Source organism: Plasmodium fragile, assembly GCF_000956335.1.
Source record: "Plasmodium fragile strain nilgiri unplaced genomic scaffold supercont1.15, whole genome shotgun sequence".
Taxonomy (NCBI): Eukaryota; Apicomplexa; class Aconoidasida; order Haemosporida; family Plasmodiidae; genus Plasmodium; species Plasmodium fragile.
Window position 1 is genome coordinate 324065 of NW_012192595.1, and position 18698 is coordinate 342762.

At 41.6% G+C, this 18698-nt stretch overlaps 6 protein-coding genes across 6 annotated transcripts; 3 read left to right on the forward strand and 3 right to left on the reverse strand.

Annotated features, from left to right (window-relative positions):
* On the forward strand, positions 1-915 carry AK88_01733 (uncharacterized protein; the record flags this gene model as incomplete). The annotated part of the gene is made up of 4 exons (XM_012479368.1): positions 1-147; positions 296-416; positions 547-629; positions 787-915. The coding sequence occupies 4 exons, from the start codon at positions 1-3 to the stop codon at positions 913-915; spliced, it is 480 nt and encodes a 159-aa protein (XP_012334791.1).
* A 2243-nt stretch (positions 916-3158) lies between these two features.
* On the forward strand, positions 3159-4766 carry AK88_01734 (uncharacterized protein; the record flags this gene model as incomplete). Its single annotated transcript, XM_012479369.1, has 1 exon — positions 3159-4766. The coding sequence occupies one exon, from the start codon at positions 3159-3161 to the stop codon at positions 4764-4766; it is 1608 nt and encodes a 535-aa protein (XP_012334792.1).
* Positions 4767-5498: 732 nt separating this feature from the next.
* AK88_01735 (uncharacterized protein) lies at positions 5499-7928 on the reverse strand (the record flags this gene model as incomplete). The annotated part of the gene is made up of 1 exon (XM_012479370.1): positions 5499-7928. One exon carries the CDS (start codon positions 7926-7928, stop codon positions 5499-5501), a length of 2430 nt encoding a protein of 809 aa, XP_012334793.1.
* A 2608-nt stretch (positions 7929-10536) lies between these two features.
* Positions 10537-11160, forward strand: AK88_01736 (uncharacterized protein; the record flags this gene model as incomplete). The annotated part of the gene is made up of 1 exon (XM_012479371.1): positions 10537-11160. One exon carries the CDS (start codon positions 10537-10539, stop codon positions 11158-11160), a length of 624 nt encoding a protein of 207 aa, XP_012334794.1.
* A 1900-nt stretch (positions 11161-13060) lies between these two features.
* AK88_01737 (uncharacterized protein) lies at positions 13061-14500 on the reverse strand (the record flags this gene model as incomplete). Its single annotated transcript, XM_012479372.1, has 1 exon — positions 13061-14500. The coding sequence occupies one exon, from the start codon at positions 14498-14500 to the stop codon at positions 13061-13063; it is 1440 nt and encodes a 479-aa protein (XP_012334795.1).
* A 2485-nt stretch (positions 14501-16985) lies between these two features.
* Positions 16986-17455, reverse strand: AK88_01738 (uncharacterized protein; the record flags this gene model as incomplete). Its single annotated transcript, XM_012479373.1, has 2 exons — positions 16986-17181; positions 17343-17455. 2 exons carry the CDS (start codon positions 17453-17455, stop codon positions 16986-16988), a joined length of 309 nt encoding a protein of 102 aa, XP_012334796.1.
* Between the last annotated feature and the right edge of the window lie 1243 nt (positions 17456-18698).

Here is an 18698-nt window from a genome sequence, read left to right on the forward strand (position 1 = left end):
ATGTCTATTGCGAAAAAGAGGTTAGCACAGGAACGGGCTGAATGGAGGAAGGATCACCCTGCAGGATTTTCGGCCAAGTATAGCCCCATGAGTGATGGGAAAGGCCTCGACATTATGAAATGGATTTGCAAAATACCAGGAAAGAAAGTAAGTTGTGTTTTTATGTAGCGTTTTCCTGCGTGATGGTAGACTTCCTCATGGTTGTGCATGAGAGTAGACCTTTGCCCCGTTGAGACACCTCTCACTAGCAAGAAACAATTGAACATTTGTTGGCTCACCAACTGCTGTTTTTCAGGGAGGTCTATGGGAAGGAGGCGAATATCCGCTGACTATGGAGTTCACGGAGGATTACCCTAGCAAGCCCCCCAAGTGTAAATTCACCACCGTATTATTCCACCCAAATATCTACCCATCAGGTAGGGATGCGCAAAAAAAAAAAAAAAGGGACGGCAAATAGAGCGTCGCTCCCATATTTGACAACCCTGCACCTATACTCCCTCTGCTTGAGTCATCTTCACAACGTGTATCTCTCCACCCCCAACACAGGAACCGTGTGCTTGTCCATTCTAAATGAGGATGAGGATTGGAAACCCTCCATAACAATAAAGCAAATTTTGTTAGGAATCCAGGTAATCGATTCACACCCGCCAAAGCACATCACACATGTGGCTCTACAGTTCCTCAATACAAAAAGGGAACGCATTTGTATGTGCGGCCGTCCCCCTTATTAGTAATTCACAAGGATGTATCATCTCCCCATCCCCCCTCCTCACCTCTTTTGTGTAGGATCTGCTGGATAACCCTAACCCCAATTCTCCTGCACAAGCGGAGCCATTTCTCCTCTACCAGCAGGACAGAGACTCGTACGAAAAGAAGGTCAAAAAACAGGCCATGGAGTTTAGGCCCAAGGACTGAAGGGGCACTCCACCACTACAACGGAACGAAGTACAGACGACCCCCACACACATAACTGTTACCTGTTACCTGTTAATCGTTAATGTGAACTATGAAGAGATAATCGTTAGCTTCTAACCCTGGGCGACGTGTAAAACATGTGTGTTTATGCAAAAGGGAATAACCCTCAGCGGAAGCACCATCAATAAGGGGAATGTTATTTTTTTTTTTTAAAAAAAAAAAAGTGCCAAAAAAAAAAAAAAAAAAAAAAAAAGAGGAACGCGTGTTGCGGAGCCCGTAGGCCTAATGGAAAGAACAGACAGATATAACCTACATACGTCCATGGGACGGCGGGGTACCATAACAATTTTTTATTTGTGTTTGTAAATTAGCATACCTTCGAATAGTGCATGTCCGTGTGCGGCATTAATATATGCACACTTTTTTTTTTTTTAACGTGCCAAATAACTCTACTATATATATAAAACAAAATTGACCAAAGGCGCACCCTTCCGCCGTAAGTATATCGTTGGCTGTTTTTTTATTTGATGATGGGCTTCGGCGTCTTGGCTTCATTTATAGCTGGTGCCCCATCCAGGTTACTTTCGTATGCCTAAACAGAGTTTTGCCTAGTTGGGTTAATTACTTTTCCCCCTCATCGGTGTGGCACATTTTGAGGATAAGGAATGGGTGTGCGCACGTACCTCACATTCCCCCCTGTGCTGTTAGGAGTAGCGATTGGGAGGTAGATGCACATGTTTCTTGCTCACCCACATGATATTACACATGTGCATAGAGGGGGGAAATGCTTTACGAAAAGTGAGTTGGAGTGTTTCACTGCTCAATGTGGTGGAAAGGTGTCATATCATCATACGTACAGGAGTGAAAAAAAAAAAAAAAAAAAAAAAATGGCAACGGGGGAATGCAAATTTTTTGGGGGACGCTTTCTATTAGTCACAATTGTTTACACGACTGCTTAACGAGAGATGTACCGTTGTGTACACGATCGTTATATGTATGCTTTTATTTTATATACACTCCACACATGTGTTCTTTTCTTTTGTTTTTTTTGTCTTTGCCAGGAGGGTTATATGACATGATGGGAGTAAGCAATGTGCACCTGTGTAGTTGCGTTGCACCGCCGGCTACTCCTTTTTTACCTGGTCTGCCAAGGGCAAAAAAAAAAAAAAAAAAAAAAAAAATCACGCACAAGAATACCATAATTTTGTACGCAAAATGATGTATGAATGAACTGAAATGCACATGTTCTTATGCAGCAACGAACAGCATTTTATTTAACCCTTTGGATGTTTCTTTTTTCACAGAGGCAGTGTGGGAAAAAAAAAAAAAAAACAGTTTGAACATAATTTTACATCTTCTCATCGTGCACACGGAAAATGTAACACCCTACATCTGCCTAATCCATTGGGGTACATTTCCGCATTGTTTTAAAAACAAAAACAGCTAACGCTGGGATTTGTGTTGCTTTCGTTTTGTTTTTTTTGGCCAGGCTTGGTGATTACATTTTTCTAATTAGGGAAGGGGAGAGTCAAAATGGGCAGCTGCTCACACACGCGGCTGTAAGCTATTTTACACCGCACATAGGGCAATATGTGCGATCACTGGAGGAAGAATGTAACGGTACATAAGCTACACGAGTACCAACCCGGATTTCTCCCCCACCTGTGAGCGTAATGAGAAGGGACGGCCAATTTTTGACCCCACTATGTAGCTTTTTTGCCAAGGGTTAGGAGAACCCCCCCCTTTTTTCTTCTCCTTTTTTTTTTTTTCTTTTTCTTGTTCTTTTTTTTAAATCCCTTGAAAGAACTTTAAATCCGCACTCGGCTCACTTCTCCGCAGTTTAAGTCAAGCCTACGTGTGTGTGCATGCGTACATACAGGTGTACGTTTATGTTTTTCATCCTGTATGTTCGCTTCGCCACACACCATGCCCCTACTTACAAGCCGAAATGAAGATGTGTGTAATTGCGTAAAGGTAGGAAAAGGATACGTGTAACGCTTCCACCGAAGATTTGCGCATTTTGTTTTTGTGTGTGTGTGTGTCCCTTTTTGATGCTGTATGCGTCCTCCTAGCGGTGTTGTCGCACTGTGGTGAAGTGCAGCTGGGGTCGCCTCGAACAGAAGCAAGACTGGGATCTCTCCTCCTGCTTCCCCCCCACACACACACGCCGTGTGCAACTAACTCCCCATAAGAAAGGGTAAAGAAAAAAGAACAGAAAAGTACACACCTCCCCCCCAACAACTATGTCGATGAAGATCCGGCGGAATGGCGTACATAGCGTGTTGAAAAATGTCAAGTGCATATACGAGAATAAGCGAGAAATTAGCACGAGCAGGATTTACAGAGACAGAAAAGAAAAGATAGTGATCCTAGGCTCAGGGTGGGGAGGTATTAACTTTTTTATAAACATTGATTTTAAAAAATACGATGTGACGTTAATCTCCCCGAGGAGTTACTTTACCTTCACCCCTTTACTGCCCTGTATGTGTAGTGGAACCCTCAGTGCCAAAGTGTGCACAGAAAATGTGTCCACGTTTTTAAGAAAAAAGGGATCCTCAGGTAAATACCTGCAGCTAGAATGCACCGACATAGTCCCAGAAGAAAAGCAAGTGATCTGTAAAGACAATAAAAACAATCAAGTAAAAATTTCATACGACTACCTAGTCATATCGGTAGGAGCTAAGACGAACTCTTTTAATATTAAAGGGGTTGACAAGCATGCCTTTTTTGTGAAGGATGTTGAAGGGGTAATAAATATTCGTAGGAAGTTCTTAGACGTACTACACATATGCTCCACGGAGAGAATCTCGGATGAAGAAAAAAAAAAATTGTTACACGTTGTAGTGGTTGGAGGTGGACCCACAGGGGTAGAAGTCGCAGGAGAATTTGCTGACTTCATTAATAAAGATGTCAAAAGGAAATATAAAAATATTTTCCCATTCATATCTGTTAGCATTATCGAAGGAGGGAAAAATTTACTGCCCACATTTACACAAAACATTTCGGACTTCACCAAAAAAACATTCCACTCTTCAAATATAAATGTACTCACAAATTATTATGTGAAAGAAGTGGACGAACATAATATTTGTATACAGTCAAGTCTAGATCAGAATGAAAAAAGGAAACAAATTCCATATGGTATTCTTATTTGGGCCAGTGGTTTAGCACAAACTCCTCTCATTACTAATTTTTTGAAAAAAATACCTGAACAAGTTAATAATAATATTTTAAATGTAAATGGACATCTCGCCGTTATTGGAATTAGGGATCAAAACATTTATGCTATTGGAGATTGTAAAAAGATACAACCTCTTCAATTACATGAACATTTGAATGAGGTGCTGCATCATTTTTCTTCCTCCTCCTCCACGACCTTCTCCTCCGATTTGCTTAAATCCAAGGCAAATGAATTGTGCAGGAAGTTTCCACAAGTTAGCCAATCCAAGTGGGATTACCAAAAAAATAAAAGAGCACAAATGGACAAGCAACAGTTTTGTGAGTACCTAAAAGAGATAGACCAAAATTATAAGTCACCTACTCCTACTGCTCAAAATGCTAAGCAGGAGGCCTATTTTTTGTCTAACCTTTTTAACACTCTGATGGAGAACAAGACGCAAGGGAATAATCATTTCCCTTCTTTTGTGGAGAAGTGGAAGGGGTCCATCGCCTACATAGGCAACCACCAGGTGGTGGCTCATCTCCCTTTTCTAGAAATTACCGGAGGTCTTTTTTCCTTCACATTTTGGAAAATGGTCTACATACAATTGCTCCTCACGTGGAGATCTAGGTTTGCTTTTATTTTGGACTTTTTGCGCACCAAGTTTTTTGGCAGGCCCTTTTCCAAATGAAGCTTCGGGTGCAAGCCGAACACCACCTCAGGAAAGAAGCGGCCCCGCACCATTAATGTTTTACCGTCACACCATACTGCTATGCGGTTGTGTGAGTAGAGCTATCCGTGTCACCACGCAAGAAGCCATGATATAAGCATATGAAATGTGAACACCTTTTGGATGCTCCACGTTTGAGCCTCTTTTTTTTTTTTGGTCCATTTTTTTGGAGCATCACGCACAACTTGGTAATCCGCACACTTCCCCCCTTCTGGGTAACTGTCACACCCTACACAAATTAACATACACACAAAAACACGTCCTCCTCCCATCGGACCATTTGTCACTCCACACACCATTTGCAAGTACGTGTCGTTATTTTAAAAAGTGAAGGAACCAAACAATGGGGAGTTTATAACACATGTACAAATTTTACGTACCACAGATGCATCTGCTTCTAACCTACCTGCCATGTTAGCGACTTGGCGATGGCACAGTTACACGCATCTTAACATGCGGTGCACACATTTGTGAGCAAGTGGTGGTGGGGCGGGAAGGTACATGGTGATGGTAGCGCTGTGGATTGCCTAAGGAGGTGGTAACATGCGACCCTGCATATTCTCCCCAGCGGTGTTGCATAAAAAAAAAAAATCACCAAACAAAAGTTGTTTTTAAAACGATGCGCATTTCGCTGCACATTGGCCGCACATTTGAGAAGATTTGCCCAAATAAAGAAAAACTTCCGCCCCAGCGCTACGCATTCAGGAGGTCCTGTTCAAACTGTTCCAACTCTTCTGCGTTGAACTTATTTGAATCGATGTCAAATTCAAGTACATCCGAGAAATTCAACTCATCAAGGTACAAATCGCATTCTTTTTGTGACTTTTTCGTGTCTCCCTTTTCACTCCTGGGTGATTCACCTTCTGGTTTTACCCCAACGGTGACGTCGTTTTGCTCCTCAACTGGGTCATAATTTTTTGTAACATTTATCATGGGGTCTACATTTTCATTCCTTTTCCTTCTCTCTTCATTCAACGTGTTGGACTGATTCAGATCGACAAACATGGAATGATCATGTTTGAAGTTATCATGTAGGGATGCTTCGTCTCCCCCTTCGTTGCTACACAATAGTTTACTCCCGTTTGATTCACCCTCATGATGGGTACGAGGTAGATCCTGCGCGACATTTGGGTCATCGTCCAGTTCTTCCTTCGTTTCAGCTTCATTCAGGTTGTCATGGATGGAAGCTTTTTGCATTTCCCCTGCTTCCTCCTGTTCGTGGTACCCCTCTACATGCTCATTATCTTCCTCTTCCTCCTTACCCAACTGTTCACTAGGCACAGCGGTATCGCCTGGGCCATTCCATGTATCACCCTCTCCTTCGCCCTCCTCAACTGTCACACGCTCCACCTTATCGCGAGACGTGTAAAAAGCTTCCCCATCGTGTTGCTTCCCCAAACTATAAGCCTTGTCATTTTGCTCTTCAATAAGGTCCAAAAATTTTATATTGCACTTTGAAATGGTTAAAGGGTCTAGCTGATCATTAATCGATTGGTGCGTTTGAAGAGGACTGTCCTCCTCTGCGTGACTATCCACTTGAATAGTGTCCCCCCTTCTCCTATTCATGGCAACACTACCTTCCACTGTTACATCATCCTTTTCATTAGACGTTCCCTCAAATGACGCCTCTAACGAGTGGTCAACCAAGTCTACATTGGAGTAACCTCCTGCACACTCCTCCTCCCTTTTAATTTTCTCCTTGTGTTTCTTCGTGTCCGCCAAGAGGGGGCCGAACGCTTCCGATTTGTCTCGAAGGTTTACGAAGATATCATTATCCATATAAATGTTGAGTCCATTAATTTGAGTTTTTGTCATTGAACAAGTGTCATCCTTCGGTGTGATCGAATCAATTTTGCTTCGCGGTTCGGATGCAGAGTTACAATCGGGTGTGTCCCCATCGGTAGCTGTTGCAAGGGCCACCCCTCTTTTCTCTGTTGACTCTTCTGAGGGAGTCAGCCAATCTGAGCGATTCAAACTTGGGAAACTCGCTAAATTGGAGGTGCCATGCATTTCCGCTGCGACTGTTTCTTCCTTATACTCTTTTGTTTGATATACCTGTTTGGAGTTCTCTTTGTGTTTCTCCCACTCCTTCGGTGTCTCCTCTTGGGCAGGCTGCTCCAACGGTGGGAAGTCCAACTTTTTCGTTAATTGCCCCCCTCCTGATGTTTCGTCCACCGTGGTTTCTTTCCCATTCGTGGGAGGAGGGGTCCCCTGGTTGGCTGCCTCAGGCGGTGTCACCGCATGGGACGTGGCCACATTTGACGTCGCCGCTGAAATGGGGGACTGCCCATGCTCCCCTCCGCCATCACATGGAAGGGGCACAAAGTGCAGTGGCCCATCAGAGTCAGGAAAATTCTTCCTACTCTCGTATATATCGTCGGCAATTTCGTTATATATAATATCAATGTTGAAAAAGTAGGACCTCCAGAAATCCAGCTCAGACATGTGAAAGGGCACGAGAAATCTTTTGGTCTGTTCCAAGTTTGGGTCCTCCATCATTATCTTTTCACTCTGTTCCTTTTTCTTGCTCCAATTGAAGTTATAATTTTGTAAAATATTTGTGTGTAAAATTTTATTTCGATCCACATTTAATTTTAAAATTTTTTTATATACATAGGAATTTAAATTTGGGTCAGGCAAATTGATTGGAAATCCTTCTTGATATTTTTTTCTGTAAATTTTGGAAATCATAATGTCCCCTTTTTTCCAGGGTACGATTTTGGACAGGTAGAACTTTTGCCCCTGCGAGTGGCCAACATCGCCATCACAGCGAAGGACGCCATCACTCCCACTGCTCAGCTTGTCCTTATAAATATCCCCCACAATCCTCTTAAAGCTGTTAAAGCCACTTAGAAGTTTTTCATTGTAATAGTGTAGCTCCGGGAAATCCTTCCCATTAATGTATTTATCATTTATGATGTGAAATTTTTCCTGTATGCAATTCTTTAGGCTCGTGTCTGGGGAAACCTGTGTGGTCCCTCCCTCCTGCCTTTTCCCGTTACCTTCATTGGAGGAACCCTCTAAAGGATGATTACCATTAGAGTTAAATTCTTGAAGGCTGTTATTTAAATCTTCCGCTTTTTTTTTTATCTGCTCGCTGACTTCCTTCCATAGGGAGTACATCTGATGGGTGGAGAACAGCAGCGGTGTCAAGGGGAGGGGGAAACGATGCACGCAGCGCGCTGTGGTCGTTTGTGAGGTGACGAGGAATTCTTCTAAGAGCTGTTTTCTCACACTTACCATGCGGAACGTGCTCGAGGGGGGAAAAAAGCAAAACGGTGGAAGAGACGTTATAACTGCACACCAAACATCCAACCCGTATTGAGGATATGGAGAAAACTGACCTAAAATTCGTATGGCCCCTTAAAAATTGGACGCCACAGGAGGAACAAAAAAAAAAAAAAAAATGTTCACCAGAAGTTGTAGTCCATACACAAAAATGGAAGTTGCAAAATTGCCTATATAAAATGTATGGCTTTTTTTTTTTTTTTTTGTTTCCCCAACTTGGGTGAAAATTTCTTCACATTTTGTGAAATTTTCAAGAAACAAAAATTGATGTAGATTTTTCTCTCTTACTATTTGTTTGTCCTCCAAGTGCACGTAAATTTTGTGAGTCCCCTGTTTTGTTGGCAAAGTGGGAAATGTACGGAAAAAAAACTTATACATGGGTGGAACACGTATGCGTTAACGCTCCTTTTAAGTGACGCATATTTTTTGTGAAAACGATTTGCCCCTTTTTTTTTTTTTTAATTAACATGTTGGACCGGCAAACACCTGTTTGTTTTTGTTTTTGTTTTTTTATTTGGAAAAATCCATCCCTTTGTGTGGGTTCACTTAGTTTTAAAAGGAAAAAAAAAAATGACCATACGGGGAAAAAAGGGTGCCACAAAATGCGACCAAGGGTATAAGTGTGGATGAAAAACAAAAAAAAAAAAAAAAAAGACAATTGTTCACGGCTGGCAATTGAATACTTCTTCTTTCTGTTGGGAACCCTGTGAAACCACGTGCTGGTGCGATTTTCCCTACAAGGAAGAGAAGGGTGCTCCCCAAAGGTTATGGATACCTTGGAAAGTGCGTAAATACATGTGTTAGCACATTTTAAGGCATGTTGACCTGTGTAAACATGTTAACCAATGTTAACCAATGTTAACACCTGTATAAACCAGTGTGTACTTAAGCGCGCGCGCGATGGTCAACCCTTTTGTTGAAGCACATTACGCTTGACAACCGGGGGGAGTGGGACGCTTGCGCTTTGAACGCGAATTTGCCCCAAGACCCATACGAATTATCAACAGGTGAAAACGAAGTCAGATGAATGCATGCGCCTCGGTGGTAATTGCCCGCTTGTGTTTTTCGTTTCGTTTTTTTTTTTTTTTTTGTTCTCATTTTTTTTTCTTTTTTCTTCGCTCCCCCACCCCCTGCGCCAATCTGATACGCTATCCGGTTCGGGAAAATGCACATGCCAAGGTAGCGCAGTGGCCCCACGTGAAATACGCCATCCAGTTTTTAAACGAATCGGAAATTTTACAATTCCCCCTCATGACTTGAAGGCCGTTGGAATATCCCCTGCGCACGCCCGTATGCACAGATTTACACATGTATGTACGCATGCATGTTATGTATGCACATTCGGGCGCTTTCCCTTTAAGCGGATAAGTACGCATACACAAACGCAAACAAGCGTACAAACGCGTACATCCTGGTGCTTATGCCTTTATTCCCCGTGTGCAACAAATTACATTCCCACCAGAGCGGATGATCCACACGTGTTTAATACGCGGAGAGATTAACATAAAACGGGGGGTGCCTCGTTGTGTGTCAAAACTGACCCATGTAAAAAAGGGTTAGCGGTCAGCAAGCAGCGGTACTTTTTCCCCCCGCTCTGCCTCTTCTCACGCAGCTCACAAATGCAACGTTGGCAGATCGTCCCATAACTATGTCATAATGGCATAGCTGGATTAAGTACGTACTCATGCGCACATCCACACGCACAAATGTATGCATGAGTGTATGCATGATTGTATGCGTGATTGTATGCGTGAATGTATGCGTGATTGTATGCGTGAATGTACGCATGAATGTACACATAACCCCGCTGATGGCAACCACTTACATGCACCCTCACAATCGTGTAAGGACAGCGAATTCTTCGCTACGCGAACATTCGCTAAAAATGTATGTAAATGCTGGGCGCGCGAGGTAGACCTAGGGGCATATGCATTCTTCCCTGTATAACATATAGGCTTGCGTCTTGTGTGACTCTTCCTCTGTGACTGTGAGAAGCTGGTTGCGCATCCCTCCCCCTTCAGCAGGTCTTGACTGCCATGAAATGGTGACGTCCGAACAGGTAGAGGCACACAACCAGGCAAGCGTTACTGTGTGAAGAAGTTGATACTATAATCGAAGGGGGCGAAAAAGTAGCGTACGTGCCGACCAGCAAACTCACCGATGTGCAAAGGAAGAGTCTATTTGTCCCACACAAATTAGCATAATAGAAAAAAAAAAAAACGTCCGCAACGTTGTACACCCTCGCACCATGATTTCAAAAGAACAGAAATGTTATGTGTCCCATCGAATGAGAGGCGCCGCACGCGAATGTACCAGCCCGTTTGATAGTTCCCTTGAACCGCAATCTGAATATGCACTCTCTGCCCCCCCCCCTGTCGCACGAACCACGGAAACTCCCCTCTTCCCCCCATGCATGTGCTCTCACTAGACACATTCCATAAAAATGAATGAAGAAATCGAAAAAAATATAAAATTAAATAGCAATTTAATAGAGTTTGAGGAAATAATAAAAGACATCAACACCCCCTTCAGTTTTATCGACTTGGTTGAAATTCCTTGTGTGCCTTTGGTTGATATATACGGACTGTCCCTGCTCAGCAATGAAGCATATTTGGAATATAAAAATGGGTTAAGGGAAGACAAGTTAAATACAGAAGATGAAATTCGATTGACTCTCTTTTTTGCGGTAAAATTATACAAAAAGAATGTGTTAAAGATAAAATTTCCTTCCTACTATGACATCGTCGAAACACTGAAGTTTGACCCTGTGTCTGTTACCATAGGGCTCTTCAACCAGTTTTATTTCGAAACCGCATACGAGTTGTGTAATTTATTACCAGTCAATGAATGGCCGTCCACCAATTTTTATGACATTTTGAGAAAGGCAGAAAAAACGAGGATACATTTTTTAATAAACAACAAAACCAAATTAAATTCGTACTTCCTGGAAGGACTCACAAACAAGGAAAAAAAAATTTACAAATACTTTCTTGAGGGGACTTCCAAGGAAAGGGAGTCCATGAATAAGGAAACAACGTTGTTTTATTTTTACGAAAAGGACAAATGATGCAAGTAGGGGAGACAAGGGGGATAGGATGAGGCGATTGTAGGAAGTACGAAAATGAGAGCATAAACCATTTTTTCTTCCCATGCACGTGGACAGCAGTTAGAGTGAAAACGTTTGGGGCGGTCTTAAAGGACACTATCGAACAGTTGTGCGTCGCACCGGAGCGCTTTATTAGGACGGGGGAAGAAATCGATTGGCGGCAGGGGGTTGCCTGTTGCAACTGTGGACACCTTATTTTCCCTTTGTAATTTTGATCGCGAGGACGAATTCATCTTGATCTTGTAAACGTTGTGCGCTTTCCCGCGTGCGAGTTAGCGACACTTTTTTTTGATATATATATATATATGGGAGATGCCTCCAAACACATTTACCTTTGCCTCTCGCATTTTATATGTTAAATGTTAACGTCGGTTGGCTAGCTAGCTAGCTAGCTGATTTTTTTTTTTTTTTTTAAATTCTATTTTGATGATTTGTTAATGCAAAACGGAATAGCTACTTTATTTGGTAATAATTGTTTTTTTCGTTATGTTTTAAAAAAAACTCGGAAAAAAGCCAACAAAAAAAAACAAAAAATTAAAAGATTTAAAATGTTAATTATGTATGTGCGTAGTTAACTTTGTGCAGTGGTGGTCGTACGGGCAGTACAGTCTGGCATGACTCCACTAGACTCCTTTTTTGTTGCAATTTCCTCATTTGCACACAACATATTCGGGGGAAGAAACATAGGCACAAATAATTATGAACAAATTATTTCACACACACATTTATGGCCTGCAGGGGGAAGATGAAAAACGGGGTTGTGTTTTCTGGCCCTGTTGCACAAAAGTAGACAGGGAATAACATACCCTTCGGACATGCGTCATTACAGCATGGGAGATAATACCCCTCTTTGGGTGAGACCATTCAATGAATGGAAGACAAGCATTCGCAGGAGAATGAAAATAAATACTATTATATGTCGCGTGGATAAAGGACAAATTAGTTTCCTAGCAGGTTATTTTCCCCATGCAACAAAAATGAAAAAAGGGAAAAAACACAAAAAACAGTTGTTCGACATTAAATAGCTTAACTTGAAAGGGTGCATATTTTGCACATAATGAAAAGTAAAAGTGGGGGAACAAAATGGTGTCTTGTCATTAAAAATTACTCTGCGTCATCTGCAAATTGTCGCAATGTCGCTTGAAGGAAAAAGACTGACTTGGCATAAATCGCCATCAAGTGCGACATACGGCGAACACCGTGATTCATAAGATTCGACAACAACTGCTAAATCTACACCCGCATGGGAAAACATTCATGCGCGAAAAATGCAAATGATAAAAGTGAAAGTGAGAAAGGGGTTGGACACAAAAGCCTAACTTAGGGTTAATAGGATACAAACCATTGTCACTGTAAAAAATAACTCAAGTTGAATGAGATCTGCACACACGTACAGACGTATGTTTTCTGTGTATTTAAAAAAAAAAACAAAAATGCATTCGCGCATTAAAAGGATGTGCAGTTATAGCGCACATAAAAGGGCGGCAGGAATTGACAATAGTAGGGGTAATTAAAAAATGTGGCAACTAATCAGTGGGGTGAAATGTCGCACATTGGCGCATACATATGTTTACACCCCACGCAAGTATATAGACAGCTAGCTTTTTTGTTTTAAAAAAAAAAAAAAAAAAAAAAAAAAAAAAAAAAAAAAGGCGGCAATGTCAGTCGGGCATACTAACAAGTGTGTAAACGAGTACGGAGATATATGTTACTTATACAATTGGTGCGCGCAAAAAAAAAAAAAGAAAATGGGGTTAACTCTTTTCCATGTGGCAAATCTTAACCATGTGTTCCTGTTGTTCTTCTCTTTCTTCTTCTGCTTGCTTTTCCCCCCTGTCCCCGCTTTAATAGGCAAAGGCCTTCACTTTTTCTTCTCCTTGATTTTTAAATACAAGCAACACAGCAGTGTGACAACTCCGAGGACGTTCAGACCATAAGTCACTGGGAAATGCTTCTTCTCACCCAGGTACATATAAACAACATCGGTCAAGTAGGTGAGGTAAAAATTTATAATGAGGCAAAGTGCACTAACTGCAAACATAATTCCGCACAACTTTCCGAAATGCTCCTTCGAGTATTTCTCATCCACATAGCAATAGAAACAGGAGAAAACGAAAGATATGTAAAAGAAAAACAAAATGATGGCCATCAATCTGAAAATGTATCCATCAAATAGGATCAAAATATAAGTAAGAAATACAAACACGTTATTTGTTAATATGCTGTATATGGAACCAAACTTTCCAGCCAGGTAGCCAAATAATGGGGTTGGGAGGAAGGACATAATAGTGGAGAGAGAAAATATGGTCGTCAGGTCATAATCTTTCCATATTAAAATGGATCTATTGGTTTTTATAAAATAATCAAATCTAATCATACTTGAACTGCATATAAATAAAGTGATTAAATATTCCCATTTTTGAGGATGATTCCATAACGTTTTTATTTTATCTGAAAATTTACAACATGGTTCATTATCGTATAATTTTTTATCTGCACTTTCCATTCTGTCCATTTCGTTCATAACACTTATGTTTCTTTTCTTCTCTGGGTTTGATGATCCTGTGGCTAATTCACTGTTCAGTTCTGAATGCTCTGTGTTCTTACCCGGTACGATAAAAATTCCCACAAGGAATGAATACAAGCTACATACGCAGAGGTAGACTATACACAAAATGTAGAACTCGTTTTCCTTAAAATTGTACGCGTAGAAAAAGGCATATTTTAAAAGCAACGCAATGGCAAACCCTGTAGATCTGGCTGCACCAAGGATTCCAAATATTAGGGACTCCTTTCCAGGGAAGTACTTGGAGATCTTTAACAATGGAATGAAACACAAATCGGCTGAAACACCCAACATTAAAAAGAACAAATACCATACGTAGGAAAACTTCAACACTGCTAGGGATAGAAATGCTCCTGCTAGGATGATTTGGCCACTTACAAAACAGACCTTTTCTCCAAAGGTATCCAACACGAACCCACTCACGGAGGACGATAGGAAGAAATGAACAAAGAAGGACAAGGTAAATAAATTGTTCACAGCTACGTCTCGGTTCCCACATGTCATATAAGATATATTTGCATCCACCTTGAATTCTCGCATCTCATCCGTTGGTGAACATAATTCACTAAAGGCACCTGACTTGTATATAATTGGCTGCCAGCTACTGAATCCTGCGTGTACGAAGGTTGCCAATGCCGACACTACGGAGTACAGCACGAGGGCTGTCCACTTGCTCACCTTCAGGTCATTCGGCACACTCTGGCCGTACTTGAGCTTCGCTATGTCTTCCTTCATCTTCTTGTGCGGTATGTAAAATTAATTGTTGTGTTTTAAAATGGAGCAAACTGTTTCAGCTACTTCTCCTTTAGCTGTTCATCCACCGCACGTGCGCGGGGTCCCCCTTTTAATATCCACTGGCAGCTACCGAACCCCTGCAACGGGCTCCCTGTCAATCCTGGTTCGGTTCAAAGAGGTGTGCCACTTCGAACCGCTGTGCGCGCTGGCTCCCCCTGGCTGCTCTACTTTTGTGCGTTGTTTCTTCTTCGCGGCCCGTTTGGGGGGTATCCTTCCAACATATGCGATGGGAGGGAAAAGGAGCAACAGTCACAAAAACGGGTCACTTGAACCACTATTACAACAAAATGTTACGCTTTAATAACATTTACAAAGGTTCCACAAGCGATTGTATATAAAAAACAGAAAAACTGCTACATGAGGGGAAACACTGCGCGAAAATTTAACCAAAGCCTAAGCCAAACACAGTTGGGGAAAAAAGCGGATTGAAAATTAAAAAAAAAAAAAATAATAATAAAATAAATAAAACAAAACAAAACAAAGCGAAAAAATGGAAAAATGCGGAACAAAATAAATTAAAAAAAAAAAAAAAAAAAGAACAAACTGATGCCGTGTTTGAAGAAAATGTTGGGAAAGATTCATCTAAAATTGCAAAGAAGTCACGGGGAAATTCTTCTCATTTATAAAAACAAGTTGGCCACAGGATAAGGGAAATACCGTTGTGCGTACAGATTATCCTCCCCCACCATTTTATCTGACAACGTTGCCGCCACATACCTCTGTGCATGCTACATGTGCGTTACAGAAACGTCACATGCAACGAGGCACAATAATAATAATACCGCGTGTGCCATTTTTATATATGTATATACTTGCACGTCATAATATATATATATACCTTGCGTGCAATACATTTGGGTTAAATTCCTCCCACGGGGCCTCTCTCCATATCGGCACCCGAAACCGACCTCCATATTTTGTTAAAAATTTTGTACCCAATTCCCCTTTTGGACGGTTTTTAAAGTGGCTTTTTTTTGTTTTTTAATTTTTTTTTTTTTTTGCTTTTTTTTATTTTTTTCAAATTGACACCCCGCTTTTTTTGTGTCACCATTTGTGTGCCCCTTTGGGAAAACTTTAAAAAGTGCGTAACCTGGGCGACAAAAAAAATAATCGACCGAAGAAGAGCCCTTCGAAGTGTGCTTTTATAAAGTAAGTATATAAAACATGTGTTTTCGTCCATCTGCCACATGTATGCTGTGATTGTTCAGTTTGCGCCTTGGCCCCCAGTTTCGAAGAGCCCTTTTGCATTTGCATACAATTGGGGGCAGTTCACCAGTTTGGTGGCGCGCATCTTTTTCGCCCGTGTGCATCCCCCATTGTGCATTACTATGCGGTTTATTTTTATTTTCTTTTCCGTTCTCCTCCCCTTTTTGTCACTTGTTTATAACCCCAATATGCGTGGCGAACATGCAAGTTATATCACAAAATCTATGGGGTCAAAAATAAAAGTTGCTATGCAGGAAACAATACCGCCCGTGTTTGTTTGCATGACCTATGCGCGCGATAAAGAGTGATCACTTGTGTTGCAGTGCGCATTGGCAGCGTGAGTGAAGATAACACGAGATGATATCATTATGCGTGACACAAAATGGCTTATACACTTGCGCAAAAGCGCGCATACAAATTTACATTGGATCGACTTTCCTATGTGGGCACCACCCCGCGTCGAACCAATCAAGTTGTTCAGAAGCTGCGTCACTTCTTAAATAGAACTGGAAAAAAAAAAAAAAAAAAAATGAGCGAGAGAGTTGTGGAAAAACAAAACTTGCTCTCACAGCAACAAGCATCCAAATATGAACACACATGTACATGTGCATATGAACAGGAACACGCGCCGGCATATAAAATATACATAACGGAAAAAGGGGATAAGGTGACTTTCGTTCGTTGTGTACGGCAACTGCTCCACTGGTTTTCTCACACATGATTGCCGCGTCGCAAAGTACAAGAAAAAATGAAATGAATATAACGCGGGGCCAAAATGATGGTATTGTATCTGTTTCCTTTTTTGTCTCTCGTCCCCCCCCGACAACCTCTGTAAGATCACTTTGCAAATGCGGCAAACGGGGTTTCATAAAACGGGGTTAAAAATGTGAACGGGGTCAAATGGTATGTAGCACATGGATATTAAAATGTGCAAGGAGTTAATGCTTAACTTCTGTAACTACTTCGTTGCATATTAAATGCACACCATGATGGTTCACACATGTGTATGGGCAGTCGCAGTGCCAACATATACTTCTGGCACGCAACCAAAGTGCGGCTTGTCATTTCCCCATGTGTTGCGCTACAGAACAGATAAGAATTAATTTTACACAAGTTAAGCGGTTAAAAGTGTGGGTGATTTGGAAGGGAACTATATCCCCCACGGTCATCCTGCAGAAATGCGCTGGGTTGTACCCCCCCCCCCCCCCCCCCTGCTTCTCTACTCATCCATATTGTTAAGGGCCGCCAACTCATCATTAAAGAAAAGCTCATTACATCCTTTCTTGTTGGCATCTAAACATTTATCAACCCACTCGCTGTACACGTCAATGCATTCGTCTAGGTTGGTTATTTGGCTCGCGTACTTGACTCCGCATTTGAGGCAAGTCAGTTCTCCTATTCCTTTGGACCTGTGCCTGAGGGGGAAGCGCATCCATGGGGGGGGGAGAAGCCGTTAGACGGGCATGCAGTAACAACAGTGCAAACATAGCAGGATAAAACGTATCTCATCCCCTCATGGGAAACACATGAATAGAAGAGAGAGGGCTGCTCATTTTTTCCCTCCACTCGTCCTTACAGCTTAATGTCGACCGATTTCTTGTAGCTGCAAAAGGGGCAGTTAAATTGCTTATCCAATTTTAAAGGTTTCTTTGCTCTTGGTTTAACTTTTTTAACTTTACTTCTCGCCATGTTGCATTGGAAATAAAATGTTTTTTTTTTTTTTTTTTTTTTGCTTCCTTTTTCCTGTCTGCAGAGGTAACGTAACGCTTAACAAGCTGGCAGTAATAAAGGGCACAGGTTCAACAGAAGGAAATTTCTCAATTACTCGTTTATTGGTATGTTCACTTTACGTACAACTCTGTGGTTGTATGCGCTATGTCGATTTGTGATAGCTAGCTGAGCTCGTCCAACTTGCTGCGCTTCCCTAATTGAATGGATGAAACGGCAGGCTTGTCTCGTGGCTCAGACTTGCGCCCAACAGCTGCTTCCCTGCGACATGTGAGGGCGTGGGGTGGGCGTGATTTGACCGTTCCGCTTGAGCGCCTTAAAAGCGAATTCGTACATAGGACGAGGTATGCAATGACAAATGCGGAATTGGAGAAGGCATGTTACAAAGAAATTTAAAAAAAAAAAAAAATCATAAAATGTATAACGAATAAAATAATTTTAAAAGTGCGGAAAAAAATTGCGACCATTCGATTCACTCGAGCAGCAGCGGTTGCAGGAGTATAAAATCGCAGAACAGTTAAAGAAGTCGGGTAGGGAATCCTGTTGCTGCCATTTTTTTTAACACAGCTTTTACAATGCGTCAAATAGGCGCAACGAATGCAACGTGGCGATCGGCGGAGAAGGCAGGAAAAGAAAACTCTTTTTTTTTTTTTTTTTTTTTTTTTTGCATTTGCGCAGAACGAGCGTGTGGGGAGCGGCGCGAAAAAAAAAGGCAGCTGAAAAGTGGAAAATGAAGAAGTGAAAAAGCGAGGCGAAGCAAAACCGACGGCGTGGAGCTTTAGGCAGCGGACAATTTCGCGCAAGGAGAAAAAAGAAATCATCAAAAAAAAAGGACGCCAAAAAAAAAAAAAACACCGAAAATATTTGCCAATTTTTTTTGCCAAGAAATCCGCGGGAAAAGTCGACCAAAAAAGCACACCTGCGCATGCGTTAAGCACAACATGCACACTAAAATGTGTATTTTTTATTTTTTCCCCAAGTGTACACAAGGACGCGTGTTCAGTCAGGATGCATAATTTTTAATGGCACGATGGGAAGGGCCCCATTATGGGCACAAGTGACCAGCTGGCCCACGCAAAGATAAGATAGCACAAAAATATGCAAGCGCAAAAAAAAAAAAAAAAAAAAAAAAAAACCCAATTTGAAAAAAAAAAAAAAAAAGGGAACACTGAACGTACCTTCGCTACTCAATAAAAAAAATTCA